Raw genomic sequence first — 25398 nt, forward strand, 5'->3', positions numbered from 1 at the left:
CTGTTAAAAATCAGAGATACTAATTTTGTGCATATTTAGCCAACAGATACTTATAATCAAAGAGTGATAACAAGCTCCCATTATTTGGTTACAGGCCTCTGCTGGCTGAGGTCCCATAGTGACAATTTTTGAGAGAGTTCTTTGTACCATGAGTTTAATAAAAAACAAGACTCAGCTCTGTATTTTCCTTCACAAAGTCAATTGACTAAACTCATCGAAATCATAGGGTTAAATTTATCTCAATGTGTCTTTGTTGAAATGTTTATAGTGCAAATGGTGACTTCACGAAAGAAGTAACAGAGAGTCTGTAGACGGGTCTGTTTCTTTTGTCACCTCACTGAACAGCTGGAAGGTATTTCCTGAGAGAAATACAAGTTTTCTTGTGAGTCTGAAAAATACCACACCCTCCTATTGTGCAAACTCATTGCTGCCCATTTCCAGTAACATAATGCACAACTTTATGCTATGCTTATTAGCTATAGTTAAGAATATTATCAAAACCTCATAGATACAACTGCCTCTAGCTAGTGCAATAAAAACTAACTAAATGAATTGATGGATGTTTCTTCTGAAGTCAGGAGATTCAGCATTTGCTCTGTCTTAGACCTGCTGAGGGAAAGTAGCTGAGCTTCAGCGAGGCCTCCACTGGAAACGGCTGCCGTGAAAAACTACCTCAGGGAAGTGAAGAATGGCTGCAACCCCTGTCTACCACAATCAGGCCTGGTCCGGGGTGCTTTTGTCACAGAAAATGCCTGCAAGGATCCAGTTTGGCTAGAAACAGCTTTCTGCTGTCAGCAGGCCTCTCCTTGGGATGAAGGCATCTGACACTGATACTAAGCAAACAAATGTTTTGAACCAGCTGGGTCCTGGTGCCGCAGGCATGCTCTGTGTTAGAAGTTGGCAGCAGGGAAACTCAGACAAGGGTTGTGAGTGATGTATTAAGCTGTTAGCAGTATCTTCATGCTCTGGCTAAACCTACTTGAGCATTGCTCCAGCTGCTGCTATGTATTGTCAGCAATGAGTTAAATTCTTCACGCAGACAAGGCTGAGGCAGTGAACATTTCTTGATTTCCAGCTTTGCAAACACCTTTGACTAGCATCTCAAAGTATGACAGCCTGAGAGCATATTAATGAGCAGTGACTTCCCAACGGGAACTGTTATACCAGCACCACTTCTCCCCGTGTTGTCTCCTGCCACTATCCTGTCTGGTGACACAGAGGTACATGAGCAGCTCAAAGATGACTGCAGCGGCATAGATATCTAAAACAGACAGAAGGCATTGGGATACAGAAGCAAGTCCTAACCTGGGAATGAAAGCTCTCTTTCTTCTGGAGATGGGGTTATGAATAGAGCATTTCCCTTTTACCTTCAAATAGAAATCATAACATAATGGACCTGCAATTCTGCTGTAATTCTGCAGCTACAAAAGCACATAAACTGAAAGGCCAGGGGAATGATTCTTTTGCAGTTAGCCTTAATTCCTCTGCAGATACAGAAGCCAGAAATGGACCTCTACAATGCCCTATTTAACCTATGGGAATCTTTCACTAGAAGAAGGAATGGGCACACTGTGTCAGAAATTATATAGAGTGCTAATGATATATTAGACAGGCCATAGTAAGCCTTTCAGGGATTTCTAAATGTATTACTTGTTAATTTAGGAGGTACCCTGGGTGCAACTTATGAGGTGGTACTAATTTAGAAGGTATCATGAGTAACTCTGCTTGCTGGAGGGCTGAAATGTAAATCCCATTGTTCAACAGGGAAAACAAAAATGCTCCTTCCATTAAGTCTGTGATCTGTCCTTCACTTGCCACGGGGAATAGCATAATTTAAAAAGCTGCCTTCTAGGATGTTGAACAATCATGCCTCATCAGTGAGATCTCTAGATTAAAAATGCGAACATTTTTACATTACTAGAGGGATTATTATCTCTTGCTTAATATTTCATATATTTGACATCAAACTACCAAGTAACGAGTGTAATGTATTAAAATGTCCTTCTAGTCATATTACTTGCCTGCTTTTATGTAATAAGACTCTAACTGCATTTGTTCAGTGATCCTCTACAGTGGTTTGATTTATGTTTTGTAGTACTAGGCTGAGAACTGGTTATCATAGTCAGTTCAGACCTATCTCTGAGTTTCTGTGGATCCTGAAACAGCAGGTTCTTCTTGAATGCACAAGAGTTTTTGTATCCTCCTCTTGAAAGCAAAAATGATGCAGCACCACCTTCCAAGGAGCTGGATGTACCTTCAGGCACCCAGCAGTAAGAAAGAACATTGTTTTCAGCCCTGAGGGATGCTTCCAAGAGCTAGTCGATAAATTATACTGTGACAGAGTAGTGGAACAGGCTGCCCAGAGGGGTTGTGGAGTCTCCTTCCTTGGAGGTCTGCAAGATTCACCTGGACATGTTCCTATGCGACCTGGTCCAGGTGAGCCTGCTTCTGCAGGGGGGTTGGACTAGATGATCTCTAAAGGTCCCTTCCAACCCTACCATTCTACCATTCTATCTATTACTCTATCTTATATCAAAATGGCCTGTGTACACCAAGTCCAGCCCTCTACTTCTGTGTGCCTGCAGTTGCCACTGTAGTCAATGTAGGGGCAGTTCCTTTGGTCCTGCCTCAATCTCCCTTTCAAGAAGAGCACCGCCACAAAAAAATTGCCTCACAGTCATGTCAGGACCGTGTTGAGCTTCACACTACATGTGAACATCAGCTAGGTCAGTCTAAACCAGGCAAGCACATTTGGGCTTCTTTAATGGATCCTGTCATCTTCCTTTCTTTATCCTACCTTTTGTTATCCTATCTTGAAGTTAAAGTGGACTTTTCTGTGAACAGCATAATTGTTGTTTCTCTCTGTAATTGTGGCTATGCATCTGTCATGGTTTGACATGACAGCCTTTTCTGGTATGGGGGAAGGGGCTGCAAAGATGGCTCCTGCAAGAAGTTGCTCACAAGCTCAGAAAAGGCTCACTTCTGGGGCTGAGCCAATTAGACGCCTCCACGATCACTTTTTAAGAAGAAGCCGGAAGGGGAAGTGTCTTCCTCCATCTTCTTTCTTTCTTCTGCCCCTTCTTCTCTTCTTCTGGCTGGTGGTGGTGCAAGGAGTAGGAACGGTGAGAGAAACAACCATGCGGACTCCAAGGTCAGTGATGAAAGGGAGGAGGTGTACTGTAGCAGAGACTCCCCTGCATTCTATGGAGAGAACTGGTGAAGCTGAGATTTATTTTCATTTCTTTAAAGACCCCGAGCCAGGGACAGTGATTTTGGCCGGAGGAGGCCTTGTCCCGAAGGAGGGGCCCTTTATCACTATGGCCGGAGCAGGCCCTGTCCCGAGGAAGGGACCTTGCAAGTGCAGAAACTGCAACCGCGGTGAAGAATCCACGTCAGAGATATTCACCAAGGACTGTGCCCCGAGGAAGGGAACCTGTATGGGCAGAAGCCGCAGCTGTTGGGAACAACCCACACCAGAGAAGTTTGTTAAGGACTGTGTTCCGGGGGAGGAACCCCGTGTTGGAGCAGGGGAAGAATGCCAGGAGTCATCCTCATCTGAGAAGACAGAAGCGGCAGAGCCCATCTGTGAGAGACTGACCACATCCCCCACTCCCTGCCCCCCCTGAGCCATTGTGGGGGAGGAGGTAGAGATATCGGGAGCAGTGAGCTGGGCCCAGGAAGAAAGGAGGGATGAGGGAGGGAGATCTTAAAGTGCTGGTTGTAATTTTTCTCATCATCCTACTCCCTTTTTGCTTTTATTCCGTTCTGTTTCTTGTAGAATAAACTTTCCTACTTTCCTAAGTCGAGTACTAGAGTGTTTTGCCCAGAACCATAATTGGCAGTGAGCCCTCCCTGCCCTTGTCTCAATCCACAACAATCTTGCTTATCTTTTTACTCCCATTTCGCTGGGTCCTCCGCCATCTTAACGAGGGTAGGGGTGAATGGGGGCATTGAGCGAGAAACTGTCGTGGTGCTGTTGTGCTAGCTGGGCCAAACCACGACAGCATCATTGCCCCAGCTTTGGACCATACCTTCCATATTAAAGGACTGGGATCAAACAGTCAGAGTATATTACACACAGGTGAAATGGAGTGAGGTAGGCATATTTTTTAAAGCAGTAATGGAGAACAAGACATAAATCTCATTGTCCACAGCACATGGCAAAATCTGAGGCTAGACAAGAGAATCTGTTCCTGCTTTTATATGTTTCTAATTAATTTTGTAGCAATATGAAAGCCAGTGGGACCTGAATTCCTCACTTCCAAAATACAGGTAACAGAGGCAATGAATTAATGTGAAGCTTTACTGGGAACAGGAGGGAACCTCTGGAGAATAAGTCCAATGAGAACAGAACTTCTCATTTGTTCAAAGTTGTGCACAGACTTTTTCCTATGTCTTTATTTGCAGAAGCTGGTTAACATAAATGTCCATCTAGAGCTACAGGGACACAGAAAAGGACTGCTAACCATAATGTATATTCTGCTCTTCAGGCTAGTTACTGCTGCCTGAGGCTACTTTTCACGTATCCTATATGTTATTTTTTTCCCTGGCATTTTGGTTTATTTGAGGTTGGCTCATTGTTAGTTTTGTTTGGGTTGTTTGGGGTTTTTTTGCTATCCTCTCTGTGTAGTTGATAAAGACAGGCCTCTCCTAATGATTAACTTGTTTTGGAGGGTAAATTTAGAAAAGGACAGTTGAACTGGCATCAGTCGGGCAGTCAAATTAAAAATGTTGAAACTTGTTAATAAGAAATAAAGAAGCAAAACAAAACCAGGAAGAACAACGGGTAGCAGCAGAAAAGAGAGAACATAATAAAGCAAGGGAAGGACAAATAAGAAAAAAGCAATAGAATTTATGAGAAAATGCAGATAGCTAGTATAGAAAAAATGTATGTCAACTGTCCTGGCTTCTTACTAAAGTGAGTAGGTGTCTAGCAGTAGCCTTTAAAGGGGCAATTCTTTTCCCCTTGCTCCTTTTATATTTATTATTTATCTGATATTTTAAAATATAGCATTGCTAGTATGAAGTGTGGCAAGGCAAACGTGCTTATGTGCTGTGTATTTGTTGCTGAATATGCCTACAAGCCTCAGTCTTGCTCAAAATAGCCAATTGCTGGTTTGGGGAGTGCAATAGAGAAGGGGCAATTGTCCCAGAAATCCCAATCATCACCCTGGTAACACTGCCAGAGAAAAGTGGTGCTTATCTTTATCCAAATCTAGACTATGTTAAATTGATGTAAATGTGAAAATGACTTACCAAGAAGAGCTGTTAGCTTCACGAGTAAGTTTTGAAATGTCACTTCTTTGCCACATATTGGCCCAGCTAAAAAACACTAAATAGTCTCTCTAATGGATACCTGATAGATACATCAGAGAGAACTCTGAGTCCCTGGTGACTTTCCACATCCTCCCCTACAGGTAGTCCTCATGCGAATTTGGACATGTTGGATGAATTTTCTCATCTATTTACTCTAATATCTACCTGACAGTCCAAGGAGGAAGAAACATCCTAGCTGCTGTAAATTCATAACTTTGAGCCAAATAAGAAAGAAATCAAATTTATTTCTGACATGGGATTTGTGAAAACTCACAAAGTCTAAGTAAGAGCATTCGTTTGCTTTCTGTTCTGCGAGCCCTGGAGGATCGTTTAAACCAGAGCAACCTCCAGTCCTCTGAGCAGGACAAGGAAATGTAGTACCTGAAGCTTGAGAAACAGTGGCTTTATGTTTTCCCACAGTCTAAGAAAAGGTGACTGAGACTTATATTAATGACTGCTACACTAACTTATCAAAATAAAAAATGAAGATTGAAAGGAAGAGTTAAAACATATACATCAACTTTTGACAAGCAACCAACTACTAAAGTTCTGAAGTTGAACTAAATTTTGAGCCAGTTGTTTCACCTCCTGTCTCCAGGAACAGTCCATACAATTTGATATAGAAATAAAATATTTGAGCCTTCTACAACCATCCAGACCACACTGACCTCCTACTCAGTTTTATGTCAGATCTATAACTTTTCTTTGACAGATCAGGCTGTGTAGAATTTAATATCTTATTTGATGGCCTAAAAAATGCATTTCAAATAGTTCACTGCAAGAGCTACTAAATTTTAAATGACTAACAGAAAAGGAATGTATCTGCTTGTATGATTATTGATCAATAAAAAAAAAATAAAAATTCTGTCATATTTTAAATCTTCACATTGTTTAATAGAAGTCTCAATGAACTTTGTGATATTGTAGAATTATAGAATCATTTCAGTTGGAAAAGGCCTTTAAAGTCAAGTCCAACCATTGACCTCACACTGCCAAGCCCACCACTAAACCATGTCCCTCAGCACCTCATCTACACAGCTTCTAAATATCTCCAGAGACAGTGACCCCACCACCTCCATGAGCAGCCTATTCCAGAGTTTAACGCTAAAAAACATCCGGGAAAACTAATGCACAAGAAATTAAAAAGCAACATAATTTACCACCATGTGTTTTAAGTCCTGCTTTGATGCTAAATTATCAGCGTTTTATTTGCTGTGGCAAATGTTACTTTTGAGTTAGCTCACACATATTCCTCAGATACTACATTACAAAGCATTGCAGAGAGCTCCCAAATCCCTCAAACCTATGCACACACAAACACACACATACACATGCTCAGAGATATTTTTTTCTAATAAATTGAACTCAAGTTTAGTATCTTTGTAATGTCATTTGTATGTGAACAGAACACACCACATTACAATCTATTCTTTGCAACATTATTTTCCAACTGGAAAGAGAAGGTCAGTGTGCTGAAAGATATACAGGACCCTTGTGCACAGAAATGGCTATGGAAAGGCATTATCTTAACCAAGTCACACTCAATTGAATGGATTTCCTAAAACGAAGTTTTTATTCTTCTAGATTCTTCATCTCTCCCATCAGTGCTATTCACAGGGTACTACATTACTCTGTCCAAGATGCTTGTCTACTTACACAGGCAAACATTTTAGGAACTACTAATAGCATCTGTTATCCCCTATAGGGAAAATACAGATACATGCATGGACTACTACAAAAAAACTCATACGTATACAAAGACTTCCATAATATTTTCTTTTTTAATAAAAAGGACAAAGACTAATGCAAATAACTTTGTTTTCTAGATGGAAGTGATTTTTTTTTAACCATAAAAGTTTACAGTTACTTGGTAATTTCTTTTGTCTGATTTTGGAACACTGTTTCTAAAAATATAGAGGCTTCTTTCAAATGGGGTGTGTCATGGGTTTTTGTGGAGCCGTTTCTGCGGAAGAAGCTGTAAAGATGGCTCCTGTAAGAAGGTGCTTGAAACTCTCCCCGGCTCTAAACCAGACCCACTTCTGGGGCTGAGCCAATTAGGCATCACCATGATCACTTTTTAAGAAAAAGAAGCTGGAAGAGGAGAGTTCTTCTTGTTCTTCCTTTCTTTCCTTTTTCTGACTGGTAGTGATGGAAGGAGTTAGAGCAGCGAGAAGTGACCATGTGGACCCCAAGGTCAATGAGAAAAGAGAGGAGAAGTGCTGGAGCAAAGATCCCCCCTGCATCCCTTGGGGAAATGGCCGCTGTTCACCTGCAAACTATGGAGAAGACTGGTGGAGCAGAGATTTATTGGCAGTTTGTAGAGAACCCCACATCAGGGGCAGTGACTGTGCCCAGAGGAGGCCATGAATTCATGGGAGGGCAGTGTTGCAGCAGAAGGTGTTTGGAATGCTGCTGGCCACAGGAGAGTCCCACGTTGGAGGAGTTTTTGAGCAGAAGCTGTAGCTGTAGGGAAGAACTCACACCAGACAGTTTTGTTAAGGACTGTGTCCCATGGGAGGGACCCTGTACTGGAGCAAGGGAAGAATGTGAGGAGTTGTCCTCCTCTGAGAAAAAAGAAGTGGCAAAGACCATCTGTGATAGGCTGTAAATATCACTCATTCCTTATGCCTCTGTGCCATTGACAGGGGAGGAGGTAGAAATATCAGGAACAGTGAGTTGAGCCTGGGAAGAAAGAAGGAGTGGGGGAGGAAGACCTTAAAGTGCTGGTTGTACTTTTTCTCATCATCGTGCTCTGCTTTTGTTTTCTGTCTGTTCTGTTTCTAGTAGGTAGTAGAATAAACTTTTCTTATGTTTACTTTTTTTTTTAAGTATTGGAGTCTGTTTTGCCTGGAACTGTAATTGGCAGTGAGCCCTCCCTTCCCTTGTCTCAATTCACAACAACCTTGGTTACCTTCCTCCGTCCCATCTCACTGGGGTCTCTGCCATCGTAACGAAGGTGGGGTGGATGGGGGCAGTGAACAAGAGGCTGCATGGTGCTTTGTGGCCAGCTAGGCCTAAACCACAACAATGTGTCCTGCTTACCCCTGTTTTGAGATGGAGCATTTTAATAGCCAGGGAGAAAGGATTATCTGACACTGAGAGCATTTGGCATTGTGCATTGTGGGTATGCTGGTGTTTCTCTGGTGCATCTTCCAAGCCTTCTCAGCAATTCTGAATGTTACACTATATTGAGAGATAATGCTTATGTCCTATAAACATATGCTGCAGACGAAAGGCCAGGCAAAGGAAGATATTCATAGAATCATAGAATTGTTTTAGTTGGAAAAATCCTTTAAGAACATTGAGTCCAGTCATTAACCTCACATGCCAAGCCCACCACTAAACCATATCCCTCAGCACCTCATCTATGCATCTTTTAATTATCTCCAGGGACTCCATCACCTCCCTGGGCAGACTGTTCCAATGTCTAACAACCCTCTCAGTGAAAAAGTTCTTTGTAATCTATAATGTAAACCTTTTCTGGTGTGACGTGAGGCCATTTCCTCTTGTCCAATCATTCATTACTGGGGAAAAGAGACCCATCTCCACCTCACTACAACCTCCTTTCAGGTAGTTGTTGAGAGTCATAAGGTCTCATCTCAGCCTCCTCCAGGCTAAATAACCCCAGTTTCCTCAGCCATTTCTCCTAAGACTTGTTCACATCCTACAGCTTTACTGACCTTTTTTAAAATGCCTTAGTTGGGCTGCAGATATCCTGGGTCTCACCCTGGCCAGCAGGGAGAGACTTTCACAGAATTATAGAATCATAGGGGTTGGAAGAGACCTTTAGAGATCATATAGTCAAAACCCCCAGCCAAAGCATGTCTGCCTAGATCAGGTCACATAGAAACATGTCCAGGTGGGTTTTTAAGACCTCCAAAGAAGGAGACTCCACACCCTCCCTGGGCAACCTGTGCCAGGGCTCTGTCATCCTTACAGTGAAGTAGTTTTTTCTTATGTTTAGATGGAACTTTTTGTGTTCCAGTTTCATCCCATTACACTTTGTCCTATTGCTAGATACTGCAGAGAAAAGCAATGCCCCGATCTCTTGACACCCATTACTTAAATATTTGTAAATGTTAATAAGATCTCCCCTCAATCTTCTCTTTTCTAGACTAAACAGCCCCAGTTCCCACAGCCTTTCCTCATAAGGAAGATGCTCCAGTCTCCTGATCATCTTGATGGCCCTGGGATGCACTCCCTCCAGAAGTTCCCTGTCCCTCTTCAGCTGAGGAGCCTGGAATTGGACACAGGACTCCAGATGAAGCCTCACAAGGGCAGAGTAGAGGGGGAGGGAGAAGAACCTCCTTTGGCCTGCTGGCCACACTTGATGCATCCCAGGATGCCATTGGCCTTCTTGGCCCCAAGGGCACATTGTTGGCTCATGTTCAGTTTATTATTAATCAGGACTCCCAGGTCTCTCTCTGCAGAGCTGCTCTCCAGCAGGTCAATCCCCAGCCTGTACTGGTGCATGGGATTTTTCCTTCCCAGATGCAGGACTCTGCACTTGCCCTTGTGGAACCTCATGAGGTTCCTCTCTGCCCAACTCTCAAGCCATTTGATAGTCTGCTGAATGGTAGCACAGCCTTCTGGTGAATCAGCCTTGCTGAAATCAAGGTAGATGACATCCACTGCTCTCCCCTCATCTAGCCAGCCAGTTATGCCCTCTTAGAAGGCTATCGAGTTGCTCAAACAGGATTTCCCCTTGGTGAATCCACATTGACTCCCCCAATAACCACCTTTTCCTTCACATGCTTAGTGACAACATTGAGGATGAGTTGTTCCATCACCTTTCCAGGGGTGGAGGTGAGGCTGACCGGCCTGTAGGTTCCCAGGTCCTCCTTCCTGCCCTTTTTGAAGACTGGAGTGACATTGGCCTTTCTCCAGCTCTCAGGCACCTCGCCTGTCCTCCATGATTGTTCAAAAATGATGGAGAGAGGCTTAGCAATCACATCAGCCAGCTCCCTTAGCACTCTAGGATGCATCCCATCAGGACCCATTGACTAGTGAGCGTTAAGCTTGGCCAACAAGTCTTTAACCTCTTCCTTCTCCAACCAGGGCAAGTCCTCTACTGTCCAGGCCATTGTACTATCCTTGCTGGACTGGGCTTCCCGAGGGCTGGCCTTGGCCATAAAGACTGAAGCAAAGAAGATATTCAGTAGTTCAGCCTTCCCTGCATCCTTGGTCACCAAGGCACCCTCTGTGTTCAACAGCAGGTTCACATTCCCTCTAATCTTCTTTTTGCTGCTGATGTACCTGAAAAACCCCTTCTTGTTTGCCTTTACTTTCCTGGCCAGGTTTAATTCTAAAAAGGGCTTTAGCCTTCCTGGTTGCACACCTACATGCTCTGGCAATGTTCCTGTACTCTTCCCATGAAATCATGCCCTGTTTCCACCTCTCATAGATAGCTACTTTTCCCCTCAGTTGTCCCTGCAGATCTTTGTTTATCCATGGAGGCCTCCTGCCTCCTTTTCCCGCATTTCTGCAGGTGAGGATACACTGATCCTGGGCTTGGAGGAAGTGGTGCTTGGACATCAACCAGCACTCTTGGGTACTTCTACCTTCTAGGATCTTATCCAATGAGATCCCCCCCCACGCAGGTCTTTGAAGGATCCAAAGTCAGCTCACTGAAATCCAGGGTCACAATCCTGCTTGATGCTTGGTAACTTTGACTTTGAGATAATATGGGACATTTCAGCAACATTCCTTTCCCGGTGCTTCCCTGGAGTAATTCATTCCTCTTTATCAACTATGGAAATAGTGTCAGGAGATAAAGCACTTTCTGAAATCTCTAAGTCAGGTTGGTGTCGTGAGCATGACACCTGTTTTGGTAGGTTACCCATTTCATGACCAGCAGCTGTGGAGCCTGTCAGCCTCCTCACTCCTTCCCTCCTTGCACAGCAGGGGAGAGATTGGACCCTCAGTACATTTTGACACTCACCCACATCTGGTGACACTGGTTTTACAGGAAGGGAAAAGCAATTTGTGGTTTCTGTAAATACATCCATGGTGCAAAGGCAAGAGAGCAGGATGAAAATGGAGCAACATATATTTCCCCTAAAGATTTATGTCAAAAAGGCAAAGAGAAATTTATTCTTTTTAATGTTTGAGAAGTGGACATTAAAAACAGGCTACCCATCAATGAATTTATAGTATCTGAAACTCCCCTGAGCCCTAGAAAAACATAAAGCTCTGCCCTTTGGTCTTCTTTTTCAGTCTGCATGGGTAAGCTCACTTTATGATGCAGCATAATTTGCACTGACCTTTTCTGAAGCTAGACTTCCTGTTTCACTGGAAACCACCTTTTTAGCCATGCATGATGTGATTCCACATACACTGGAGTATAAATTTCAGGCTTTGTCACTAAACCCTGCAAAATAATCTGGTAGGCAGCTATACCAATGCAGGACACTCAGTACCTCTGGGCTGGAGAAGATAGTGCTGAGAGATGGTTTTAAAAGGTTGTTTGGCCTTTGTTACACCACAGATGAAAACATGGAGTCGATAGGGAAGATAGAAGAATCTAATAGGCCATTTTTCTCTGGATTGCTTGGAGGGAGAAATAACATTTCTTATGTAATTCCCACTTTTAAAAAATCTTTATATGAATTTCATTTCCTCTTGGGATATTCAAGGTGTTCAGATAACCTAATATATTTCTAAGGAGAGCTGTTTCACTGTCTCTCATTTTTATAATTATTATCCTGCCTCTCACTTGCATAGAGGAAGGATTATGCAATTTATAAAAGGATTTCAAACCTGCTCCACAGGCGAGTATTAAATTGTACCTCTGCCCCAATATGTAAAGCTCCATACCCATTTAAACATCTGAGTTTTTAAACCTTGTTTTTGCCACATGTAAAAGATATATATTCTCATTTAAACACAGGCTCTTCTACACTCAGCAAAAATTTTCCTTTGGCTGTAAATGTTTCAAGATTTCAGCTCCCATATGTACACTGCAAAGGCACATGTGATATCATCATATGCTTATTTTCTTACTAATTTTGGAATTAATATATATTCTTGGGCTTAGTATTTTCGTACATATAAAATATACTTAAGAGAATTATGCAATGCAGTCTGAAACAGTCCTGGAATCACTCAAGAACTGAGGCAAATTTATCCTTGGAATTTGGTGAAACCATATTGATCAGATGACTAGTTCATTTCTTTCTCTCTATTTATCTTTATTTATTTATCACATGGTAAAATCTTTGATGCTTCTTTTTTAATTTGGTAAGGAAATAAGCTGAAATGTCAATGATTTTTCTACTCATACGAATTATACGTTTGATATGTTTTTTCAAGTCTTGTGCTGGCCTAGAAAAGCAAAGAATGTGTTCAAATCTATCTGGGATCAATGCAACACTTTTTAGATGCATCCTCCTTCACTTAAATGATGAATATCGAGTTATTAAAAATATTAACTGAAAAATGTAGTTTCCTGAAGTGACAGGATAGTAATAGGAAATGAATTAATTTATATCCTAAAAAGTTTACACTGCAGAATGCATATTCTTATAGCAAAAATGCCTAGAAGGTGTTCCAGAGTTTTACAAAAAACGAGAAATTTTGAAGAAAATGTAGAAAATTATGGAGAAAATACCAGCAAATTGGAAAAAAAGTTGACATTTTTCAACCAAAATAATAATCACAAAATCCTTAATCTGAATTTCAAGGATTTTCATCTGGAATTTGAAAATTTGTATTTTGAAACACTACTCCAGTGCATCTTGGAATTTGGCCTTTGTAGGCTCTTACTGCTTCACTCATGTAACAGGATGCTGCTTCTGGCAAGATTACACACCTGTGGGTGCCTAACAGGGATGCTGGGACACTGCAATGAGTTTTGGGAAGTCATCAGTCACAATTGGCTTGAAGAAGATTGTCAGGTTGAGTTACTAGCCCCAGAGTAAAAAAAAAAAATTCAGCTTTAAATTACAGTGAGATGTTGCAGCAACATTTCAGATTAAAATATTTTCCTTTTAGCCAAAGGTTGAAATTGGCAACTTTGGTTTACCCAAGTGCCTGAAATCTTCCACTTTTCAAAGGCTTTGCTTGTTGACTATCTGCCTATGTTCTTTCTCCTTTGTTCTTGTGTTTTGCCCTTTGTTTCATCCTCATCAAGAACTTTTCAAGCCCTTGAGAACTTCTCTGAGCCATAATCAATGAAAAGTCACTCTGCCAAGAGATTATCTTTTTCCAGGAGTAGATCCCACTTTTTCCATTCCATTGAAGAACATCACGACCAATAACAGCAAAAAAATACAGATGCATCAAAAGTTATGCAGCTGTGAGGTTTAGGAAGAAAAAACTTCAGTGAGTACTGGAAACCAGTGTAACATTTCACATATAGTCTCTGAAAGATTGCAAGTCAAAATTGTTGTCATCTGATAGACACATAGAAGTGGTGCTGTCGTCATATATTATATCACCACAGTCCCTGTAGCATTTCAGCTCCTTTTTCCCTGTTGTCTGCGTGGCTAATATTGGATGGCAACACTGAGATCTGCCAATTCTTTGCTAACATCCTCCTTGAAACCAGTGGCAGAATGTGTCATCATGTCTTCTATCTCCCTCCTGTGCCTCTTGCTTGCTTTCTCCGTCTCTCTCTCAGATGAAAAAAAAAAAAAGCCTCCTGTGTATATTTCTACATATTAACAGTGGTATACAGTCTTTTCTTTTTACAGGAAGAATTCAGAATACTACCTTTAGTCATGTGGGATCATTTACTGCATCTCTGAGAAAGCTGTTTGTCAAAGTCTAGATTGAGGAATGAAAGAAAGACTTAAAGCAGTTCAGTAGAAATTATCTTCTTAATGGTAAAATCTGAATTATACATTAAAGTATCATTTATTAACCGAATTGTATTATTCTGTTTAAAAAGGCAGAGACTTGTATGTGTTTTGTGTGCTTACAAAGGTTTATTAGCTTAAGTAAAAGGTTGTTATTATTCAATTGAATAATTAAATTTTAAATTATTGGTATTGCACTCCATATTATAACTGCTTTTCCAGATGCATTTGATTATGTCAAATTTGCCTTCTAATCCCCTGTCTGGAGACCAATTTATTGAATCATGCACTGTTTCTCACCCTCTGTAGTGGTATCCTAATGAATACACACCATCTAGCCTCACATCTTCCATGTAAATTACTGTGCATACCATCTTCTAGTCAGATCACATTGGTGGCTATCTGGTGTCATATAATCCTGGATACTGATATGTGGAAAATTTTTTCAGATGATTAATGCCATAGGCATCTAATTTTCCTGCAAAGCACTATTGTGGGACTGCAGTGTTTACATGAATGACAGATTTAGGGATATGAAATGGATATTTAGAAAAGTTAATAATCTGTGCCTAATCCCCTCCAAGAATTATCTGTTGGTATTTCTATAAATAATTGCAGCTTTATTTCTTGTCACTAATTGAATCATACATTAAGTTATTAGACATATTGTTCATTAAAAAACTCGGAACTTTGCTGTCAATCTCATTGCATTAGTAAATCTACACATAAAGTATCTTTGCATTTGAAAAGTATATTAAGTTAAAAATGTCTCAAAATAACTGTGCTTTAGTTTGTTTACTTAATGCTTGAGCAAATGTGCCCTTCTGAAAGGTTTCTCTTTTGCTAGAAGCATCAGATTTGTCCTTGACTGCACACTTGGAAACTGCAATTTCTGAGCATAACACTAAGGTTCTCGATTAAGATAACAAATGATAGACAAAACAATCCAATATAATAAAATATCAGGGTGGGCAGTAGAGTGTTCTGCAAGCACTGACTCTTCATCACTACTTTCAATTCTGTAGTGGTAACATTAGCCTGGACAAAGGTGCAGTGTTTGCTCACATGTACCTATGAATTAGTTTCAATTGTCTGTTGTTATCAGGCTGCTTCTACCTATGCTGAAGAGTTTTTCCCTCAGCCAGGGGTTTTTCATTAACTTCACTAGAAGTAGGATCAGCCTTTCCACAGCCTTCCATAATTTCCAGCAAATTCTGGTTTAGAAAGTAATCATTTATTCCTGAGATTTGGCATAGGTTAGGAAGTATTTTAAAAGTGGCTTTGAATACTCTTGATTAGCTCAAGAATTATAGGCTCATTCCTCTTTTAAGCTGCCAGTACAAGCATTTCTCTCAACTGATTTCAACTGAGTTACTTCTGGTTTACACTGGTGTAAGGGAATTTAAAAAAAATGGTTGCATACATTGTTAACAGTTCTTTCATACTGCCTTTTTATTACCAGATAAAACTTTGATGAAGGACATTCACAGAAAATCAGTATGAGAAACCACATAAGACATGACTTTTATGCTACTGGCTGATACTGAAAATCACAGAAGTATTTTTTGTTGAAGCTCTTACTTAAGCTGATGATTGGTTTGATGCTGCTTTTCCTGAAAGAAATATTTCACCTTTAGGACACATACTGCCTACTGAATACAGTTACTCCGTGACTGATTGCAGAGATGAGGGAACGGGAACAGAGTGCCATTGTTCATCTAGTAACAAGCAGCTTCATCCGACAGTCTTTGTTTCAGGGAATAAGCACCCATGTTTGTTTCTTGTGGATGCTGATGCTGGCTGATGAGGCTGTTGTTGTCATCCTAGAAGACTCCACAGGAATGGTTGTTTTTCTCAGGAGGGGAACTAGGCACTTTGGGAAAGTTTGGGATCTTCTTCCAAAGTACCGGGAAATAGCATCATTGTTGGCCATCTTCACCTGTAGTTTACAGAGGCCAGTGCACAGCTGTGGGGTAAACAACAAGTGATATTCAACTGGCCAGCAATATGCTGTCTGTGAGCTAATATAGCTCAGGGTTTATTCACTGCAGAAAGCAAACTAAACATTTTCTGTTAGATTCACTTAGCAGAGTTTGTTCATGTAGTAGTTTATCTGCATATGAAGAAGTGACCAGGAACTAAAGTGCAACTGCAATCACATATAGTAAACCAAATTTATATTAATATTTCTTCAACCAAATAGCTGGAAAATGCAAGTTTCTGATCAATAACATTCTGCCTTGATTTGTTTCCATCAAAAGAAGAGCAAATATTTTATCACAAGTTTGTTGTTTTTCCTTTTCCTAAAAATAAACCCCAAGCACACCAAAACTGAATGTTACAGCAGTGGCTATTTTTGGAAAGCTTACTCTTCACACACTTAATCAAGACCATCAGATTTTACTTGCTTTCCTCTAACCATTACTAAAGCTGTCCATGGTATTTGAAATCCCAGCGCTATGAAGGGGAAATGCCTGCACAGGGAAATGCTCTGACACAACTGAGTTTTGATGACAGGTATAATCCCAAGCCAAGCGGAAACTCAGTTGTGCTCCTTTTTCTCCCTGAGGTAGTTGAAAAGGGCATCCAACCCGCTCTCGATGACCTCGGGCAGGGGCCGGGACAAGGGGTTGTGGGCTATGTGGAGGCCTTTGTCCATTGGGTTCCACGCAATGCGTGGCAGCCGGCGCAGCAGGTAGAGGTCATCCGGGAGAGTCTGTATGGCATTGTAATCAACATTTAATAACTCCAGAGTGGTGATAAAGCAGAGAGACCGTGGCAGGCTGCGTATGTTGTTATTCTCTATAATAAATATTTGCAGGTTGACCAGATACTGGACACTCTCTGCGATGTTTTCAAGCCTGTTGGACCCTAGGTGCAAGAAGTCTAAGCTCCTCAGTGCAAAAATGCAGAGGGGAATTTGCACAAAGCGGTTGTTGCTGAGGTTCAGTTTCCTCAAACTTGTCAGGTCAGTGAAGCTCAAAGGCAGTTGTGAGATGCAGTTGTGCGAGAGGCTCAAAACCTCCAGTTTCCTGCACAAGCTGAGCTCTGCTGGCACTTCTGTCAGGCAATTCATATTGACGAACAAGACCTTCAGGTTCCTCAGTAGTCCAATCTCTTTAGGCAGAGACTTGAGGCAGTTGCCACCCAAGTTCAGCACTACCAGCCTGTCTAGTTTCCCCAGCGAAGGAGGAATCACCACCAGCTGGTTGCGTGAAAGGTTCAGTTTCTGCACCTCAAGCAGTCCCCACAAGAATTCAGGCGTGCTGGTCATCCCTTTCATTATGAGGCTCAAGCTGACATAACGCAATCCCCGTTTCAGCAGTGACTTGGGCTCTTTCCCTGACAGAAGAGCATCTTCCCACGCAGGTAACTTTGGGCCTTTCCTCAGAAAAACCATGCTCCTTCGGCCCTCGTTCTTCGAGTGCTCAGTTCCCATAACACGCTGGATCCCTCCTGAGAAATGAACTGAGATTTTCTTCCTTTGCAAGTGCTACACCAACATGCAAATGCTGACAGCTTACAGGAGGCAGGAAAGTCAAAGCAAGGAGACAAGGAGGAGCCTGTGAAGTGCATCTCAGTCCACAGGGGCAGTTTCCATAGCTGCTGAGGGAAAGTTTCACTTTTGGGGGCTTGTGTTGGTCTTGGTGCACAGTCTGTAATGAAATACTTGCTCCTGAGTTGTGAGCAAACCTGTTCAATTCAAACTGAATACCACAAGGCAGCTGTCACTGTCATTTGGTCTGGGCTTTATTGGATAGACATGTATCTTCACTGCAAAAAGGTCACAAGGATGCTGTATATAACTTCACCGTGTCAGCTCTCTTGGCTATCTGGTACATACCATAGCTGCAGAACAATTAACAAGAGTGACTTCTAAAAACAAACAAGCAAGCTATAGAGGAAAACAAGCAAACAAAGAATCTGTAATTTCAATTCCATTTTAAAAGACATTTTCACAATAATTTTTAATTTGATGTGTCTGATTTCAATGAAATAGTTACCAGTCTACCAGAAAATTTGCACACTGGTGAAGAATTTCAGTGTGAGTCCTTGTTTTCGGTATAGTTAAAAAAACCGAAATTAACGCTTGCAAAAAGTGTTGGCTTTATATCCTCTTTGTAGTGAGGATAGGCTTCTTTCTTTTCAGAAAGGATACCACCTTCACTTCAGCAGTGACATTTTCCAGTGGTATCTGTGCCCACTTGGATGCTTGTTTACTGCCCACATCGCCAAGTGTGAGCAGTCATACTGTGTGATTCTGCCAAAATTACTCTGTCCTAAATGTCCTGTGCTACTTTCACATCTGTCAGCAAGATTTGGGGGGCTCTGATTCTTTCAGGCTGCAGGAAATGGAGCCACTTGATGTCTCTTTCCCCGTGAACTTTTCTGTCTTTCTAGACTATTCTGGTATAGAGGGAGACTAGCTGTCAAATAGTTCAAACTATAAATGACATTTGACTCTGGGACAGAGGGACTGATGGGAGAGGAAGGAAGCACTGAGCTATAATAATACTCGGCAACAGCTGAAGCTAGCTCTGCTGATGAAAGGAAATTGTGTTGCTACAGGAATATAGAGTGAGTTTAAACTCAAGGGGATCCTAAAAACAGATACATAAAAACTTCAGGAACCATTTAAATGAGGTGAAAATTGCAGCAAGTAGTACAAGACTTTCAGGGCTTTCCCCTTGCAGTAAATTTGTGGTGATGGAGATGATTTGCTGCTTCCTGAAAGATTTCAGAAAGCCTCATTAACTCAGATGCTGAAGGACTATGCATGAAGCTGCAACTGGGAGCTGGGGCACTCCAGCAACCTCTTTGGAGTCAATCCTTGCTGTCCCTTCTTACTTCCAGACATCACTCAAATCTGTTTCCAGTTTTTGGTCCCTCATAGTGCTGCATCTACTTGGGAGGAGAGGAGAGGGACGAAGCATCCCTGCAGTTGTGTCTGGTTAGTGTGGTCCTATACCACGAGAGGAGCCAGCATCACAGTGAGAAGCATGAGATGTTGGCAAGCTGAGTAAGCCACTTAATTAAAATGTGCACCTAAATAGTGCTGCATGACATAAAAGCCACTGGTCCTGAGGCTGAAATACTGCATTCCCTGGAGTGCTTGGATGAGCCTGAAAAGGGTTGAGGCCAGTTGTAGCTGTTTGTTTAGAGTGGGTTGGCAGCCCGACTCAGAGTCACATCTCCCTCCCTCACAAGCACATTCTGCCAATATTTGTCAGTTTACAAACAAACATTATATTAATTCCCATCCAGCTCCGACTCAGTGTTCTTGTTAACCATCATCCTAACGCGCTGCCCAGAGTGGCAAAGACAGCCCTGCCACTGCAGGCAGAGGACATGCTCAGTGAGGGAGGGGAAACCTAATGACAGGCCAAGCTTGGGACAGATTTGGCCTAATGTGACAGGAGGACTTAAAGTTAAAATGCTGCCCTTCAGCTCAAGCAGGTGGAGAAGCAAAAATGAGAGCCTCTCACAAGTCCTGACTCTGAATTGTCCACCCAGATTGACTAAATGGACTTGAACAAGGCATTCCTTTCTGCTACTGCAAACATGAAGGGAAGAAAAAAGCCTTTTAGAGAGCATTTCCAAAGTTAAACATTTCCCTTCTTTTCATTACACTGCTGGAAGGAGGAGTCTGCTGCAGCTCTGCCTAGGGGCCAGCATACCTCCCCAGGCTGGGCTTGCACACATGCCCATGTCTCTGCAGTTGCTTCGGAGCTCTTCCTTCTGGAGGTCACTTTTAGTAACAAATGAAAACAAAACACAAAAGAAGCACAGTCTCCCTGTAGCCGCAGTCTCCCTGCTGGCTGGCCAGATATTTTTGGATGAGAACATCTTTCCCATTTCCAAAATGCACTAGAGTTCACTGTCTGGAGACTTGGCAGGGCCTGGTCCAGCCTCTCACCACAGAAATCCCCATTTCCTAACAGTGTGACTCAGCCAAAGTGCTTTGTACCCATCCCTGATTTTGCATCACACTGTTGATTTGAAACTAAGCCAGTGATACAACCCAGTACAGTCTGGGTTGGGCTGTGTTTGAAAGCTTCACCCGGGGCTCTCTATCAAACAAAAATGCTTTATCTGCTTCAGCCTCTCAGCATCTCCTGTGGTTGCAATGCTGTATCTCCACTGCCTGGCAGGAAGCAGCAGCAGCAGCAAAGGGGGGTTAAAAAAGAAATTTCACATCTGCAGCTTCCATTGTCCAATTCCCTTCCTGGCTGTGCAAGTACCGTCACTGTTGCGTGAGGAAAAAAATAACAGTTTCCTTTTCTTTGTTCTCCAACCGAAAAACAGTCTATTGAGCACACTTGCAGTTGTGGAGATGGAAACTCTGAAGAAACCAAATTTAATTCCTTCCTTGAAATGGGGATAATAAACCCACAGTGGCCTCAACTGGACACGTTGGGAACTAAACTTATGAACAAAACTAGCCTCTGTTGCTGTCCTGGACTGGTTGTGTATATACACTTTTCAGTTCCCTTTTCCCTGCATTGCCTACTACCTTGCCCTGTGCTGCGCTGCGCTGTGCTGTGCTGTGCTGTGCTGTGCTGTGACGATGGATCAAGTCCTTTGGGCCACTCTTAGGTAGCTGGACTAGGAAAACAGTAACCTGTGTCAATACAGCCTAGGAGAAAGCAGAAATTAATCTCATGCAGGAGTCTGACAGGAGAAAAAAAACACCCCACAATGAAAAACAATTGATGGGTTTTATATGACACAGTGTAGCTGATAATTGCTTCAAGGATTAAACAAAATTAATGACCCAAAACTTACTGAAGAACTTTGTAACGTAACTAACGTAATAAGAGAAACAGCACTATTAACAATGATAAAATACTGGCGTGCTGACAAAAATGACAAGCTATATTTTCTGATGTTCTCTGACAATGAAAATTATTAGAATTTTTTTGAAAGAAGTAGGATTGTCAGCACTGAAAAAAATGTAAGATGAGTTCATAAAGACATAGAATTGTAAGGTCTATTATCTATTGGCTTTTTAATTTGCCTGCAGGTTTGGAGTCTCTAGAATACAACTGAGAAAGATTTCCAAGATTTTCTCTGCAGCCAGGTGGGGGAGGCTGGACAATTGCATTGTTTTTAAGTAAAAGCTGAGATCATAGGATTTAAGTTTTAATGAAATATCCAATATCACCAGGCTTTTAATGAAACCATGGAGATCTTGACATACTGAATTTAAATTTTATTTTCCTGCAAAGCCAGGTTTTGTCATTGTCTTTTACAGTGGTGAGCATACAATAGGTACTTATAGTTTCATCATCAAATACCTGTACATTCATAAATTTAATTTTCTCTATGAAGTCAAAATCTTTTGTGTTTCATTTGGCTCAGGTTTATTTAAAAATATATTAATACAACAAGGGACAGTTCAAATCTTTAAGCATAGCCTTTTCTAAAATGCTGAGAAGTTTAATCCATACTCTTTTGAAAGATATTTTCATTCATTATCTTGGCATTATGATAAACATCTGGCTAAATAAGGATGCAGAAACTATGTAGCCCATTCTGTGACAGGAAGGATGCATTAGCTAAAAAGGGTTAACTTGTTTTACGTTCAGGAGAAAGCAACAGTCATGTCATAGAAGTATAAACTACAAATACAACTGCAGCTACTGAACCATCTTCTCTTGTGCTGTTCCTGTCCTCTGAAGTAAATAAAGGGACTTAAAAGTGTTAGTGCCATGCAGACCATCAATGATATCTTCTGGTTTTTGTACGTTTTTAAATACTTTGTAGCGGTTTGTTGATTTTGCAGCTATTCTGAAATACTAAGTCAAATTTCAAAGGTAGTTTGTGATCTATGAGATGTAACACAAGACAGCAAAAATTCTTAAGGCAATTTCAGATTTCCTGTTAATTTGTTTTTAATTATAGTGCTGTTAACAGCCTGTAATGCCTGTGTGTCCTTAGAGCTTTGCTGGAATGTTTTATTGAGGTCTCATGTGGAGCTGCTGGATTGTCTGACTCATGCCTGTCCAGGGGCATATTTAACAAGAGCTTTGCAAACTTTTTCTGCAGATCTCTTGACATAAGACAAACTCAAACTATGGAATAAAAAGAGATATTTGGTTTTGTGTGTGTATGTAGACTAGAAATGACAGACTTAATTCCTCCTGGTAGTCAGTGGCCATCATCAGCTTCCATGTTACGTGGAATTGAAGGAAGTTTTCTCCCTTTTCTGCAAACTTGCAGTAAGTATTTTGAAATTACAGAAAATGCATAAGTGACTGATTGGTCAGCTCCTACTTCTGCTACAATTTCCCTGTGTATACACAAGCCTAATAGCTTGTCTGTCTGGCTACATTAAACAAAGGTAATTCACGATCCTGCACTGTAGTGTCATCTGTGTTTTTTGGGGCACCAGTTCATCATGTGCCCTGGGTAGTTCACCCAGGCACCGCTAGAAACCACTTGCTCATTCCTCTGCAGGGAAAGGAGAGTTTAGCACATGTGCACGCCCTAGGGCACACCACTGTCCTGCAGGAACATACCGAGAGCCCTGTTCTGCTTTACTTAGTCATCTGTGCACAGCCACCATGTTTCAACCTTCTCCTCCTATAACAGCCAGTGTGGTGACAAATTTGACATCACTTATAAATGTATTTGAACTCATTACATGGAGGATACCATTGTAGTGTAGAAAACATTTGCTGTTATGTTATTCATGAATACACTTATGAACAGTCACATCTGCATTCATAAACACTCATAAAATAGCCTGTACTTGTTAGAAAGATGGATGCTTGCTAAACACTCCTTGTGGTCTGTGACATTCCAAATCAAATTGAAAAGAAGGCTGGAACAGATTCTCCAAACTGGATGAAGTAGCTTTTAGTATAGCTGTTGCCGCATCATCTTTGCCAATAGTTCTTTTTCACAGGGCTCTTGAAGGTTGTTTTGTTACATTTTCAATGCATCATAAGAAAGAAAACAGCAATTATTGGAAAGTAGAAGAGGGAGAGACTGAAATCTCCTTACCTAAATCTAATCTGATTTCAAGAGAGACATTTCTTTGCCTGCCTCATAGAAGAAGGCAGATCATCAAAGTATCCATCACATGCCTAGTCAGTTGGTCTTTATGCCATATACATCAATACTTCCACAGAATCACAGATTTCCTTTCTTTCTTTCTGCCTATCTTTTGGACTACAACTCCTCTCAGACTGATTTCAGTGCCTGGAGCAGATTCAGTTCAGCTGTCTGTCGTGTACAACTCCCAGGTCTCTGAAGTATCCTGTGATCAGGGGCTATGTGTCTCTCTGGGATAACGGAATATTCTCACTTCTCCTAAAGCTATTCCTCAAATTATCAGGGTTTTTTTAAACATCTGTAGGTGCAGAGGGCCCAAAAATAAGCATGACTTTATAGGCTGCTGGAAGAACTCCTGGTACATCCTCCAAAGATTGTGTAAGTATTTTAGATTTCACGGGTCACTGTAGTTATCTGCTTTTCTGGAATCTGAAAATTCGTGCTTTGTTCTGGAAAAAAAAGGCAGTGATAACCCTGAAGGTCCCAAGCAGAGACCATTTCCATGGAGTCTTGAGCATAATACCTGTAGTTTAGAGACAGATGGGATTTAAGCCAGACCATTAATTCAGCATTATCTAGTAAGAGCCTTACAGACTCTCCCTGCTCAATCTGCCAATATGCTGATTTTGATAGACTTTTTAAAACAAGTAATTCTCTGCAGGAACTGTTAATGTCAATGTGTTTGTGTCCTGGCTCCATGGGGCTCTGTACGTCACAATAAAGACCAATTGAACATTATATACTGCAAAGTTCATTGGTGGGATGCATGTACTCCTCTTTTATATTCTAATCATTTAAATATGTTTGAAAATGCTCCTATATCATAAAGTCACAGAATCACAGAATGGCGGGGGTTGGAAAGGACCTCTAGAGATGATCTCGTCCAATCCCGCTGCCAAAGCAGGTTAAATGAGATCAGGTTGCACACGAATGTGTCCAGATGGGTCTGAAAACCTCCAGAGAAGCAGACTCCACAAACTTTCTGGACAGGATATGCCAGGGCTCCCTCACCCTCATAGGACATAAGTTTCTCAGCATATTCAAGAACAACTTCCTGTGTTCCAGCTTGTGTCCATTACTCCTTGTCCTGTCCCTGGGCACTACAGAAAAAAGACTCACCCCATCCTCTCATCACCTGCCCTTTGTGTAATTATCAGTATTGGTAATGGCCCCTCTAAGTCTTCTTTTTCTCCAAGCTAAACAGGCCTTTCCTCATAAAAGAGATGCTCCAGTCCCCTGATCATCTTGGTGGCCCTGTGCTGGACTCTCTCCAGAAGTTCCCCGTCTGTCTTGAACTGGGGAGCCCAGAACTGGACACAGTACTCCAGATGAGGCCCCACCAGGCCAGAGTAGAGGGGGAAGAGAACCATCTTTGACCTGCTGGGCACACTTTTCTTGAGATGTCGCTGGCCTTCTTGGCCATGAGGGCACATTGCTGGCTCATGCTTAGTTTATTATCAAGCAGAACTCTCAGATCTCTCTCTGCAGAGCTGCTCTCCAAGCAGGTCGATTGCCAGCCTGTACTGGTGCATGGGGTTTTTCCTCCCCAGGTGCAGGACTCTGCACTTGTCCTTGTGGAACCTCATGAGGTTCCTCTCTGCCCAACTCTCAAGCCAGTTGAGATCCCACTGAATGGCAGCACAGACTCTGGGGAATCAGCCAGTCCTCCTAGTTTGGTGTCATCAGGGAATTTGCTGAGGGTACACTCTGTCCTCTCCTGCAGGTTGTTGATGAAGATGTTGAACAAGACTGGCCCCAGAACCAATCCCTGTGGAACTCCACTGGCCACAGGCCTCCAACTAGACTCAATAGCATTAGGTTTCAGGGACAAAGGAGGGGGACGTGTTAAACTTATTTTAGAAATAAAATCAAGGACTGAATCATACAATGAAACCATAGTTTTTCATGCCCGGTACACTGATTTTGTGTTTCAAATAAATGCATGCTTCTCCCACTGATAGCACAAGACTTTTTTATCTTAGTTGTCACGAAATTTGGAAAATAGGTGCTGCAAATCAATGTGATCCAGTGTGAAGGGGTTTAGATATTTTTGTCCAGAGTCTATTGCAATAATGACTGCAAAAAAGAATTTAGGAAATAATTCAATCAAAGCTGCTGTGGAGCTTTAATCCCCGATCCGTCTCTTACACAAATTTCACTGATATTAGAACAAACCCTGCATTTACCTTCATATGCCTGATAAATTATAAAACTGAATCTAATT

At 41.7% G+C, this 25398-nt stretch overlaps 1 protein-coding gene across 1 annotated transcript; it reads right to left on the reverse strand.

Annotated features, from left to right (window-relative positions):
* Window positions 1-16656: 16656 nt before the first annotated feature.
* On the reverse strand, window positions 16657-17690 carry LRRC30 (leucine rich repeat containing 30). The gene is given in 2 exon segments (XM_010195907.2): window positions 16657-17604; window positions 17607-17690. Coding segments are annotated over 2 exon segments (1032 nt in total).
* Between the last annotated feature and the right edge of the window lie 7708 nt (window positions 17691-25398).

Source organism: Colius striatus, chromosome 4, assembly GCF_028858725.1.
Source record: "Colius striatus isolate bColStr4 chromosome 4, bColStr4.1.hap1, whole genome shotgun sequence".
Classification (NCBI taxonomy): Eukaryota; Metazoa; Chordata; class Aves; order Coliiformes; family Coliidae; genus Colius; species Colius striatus.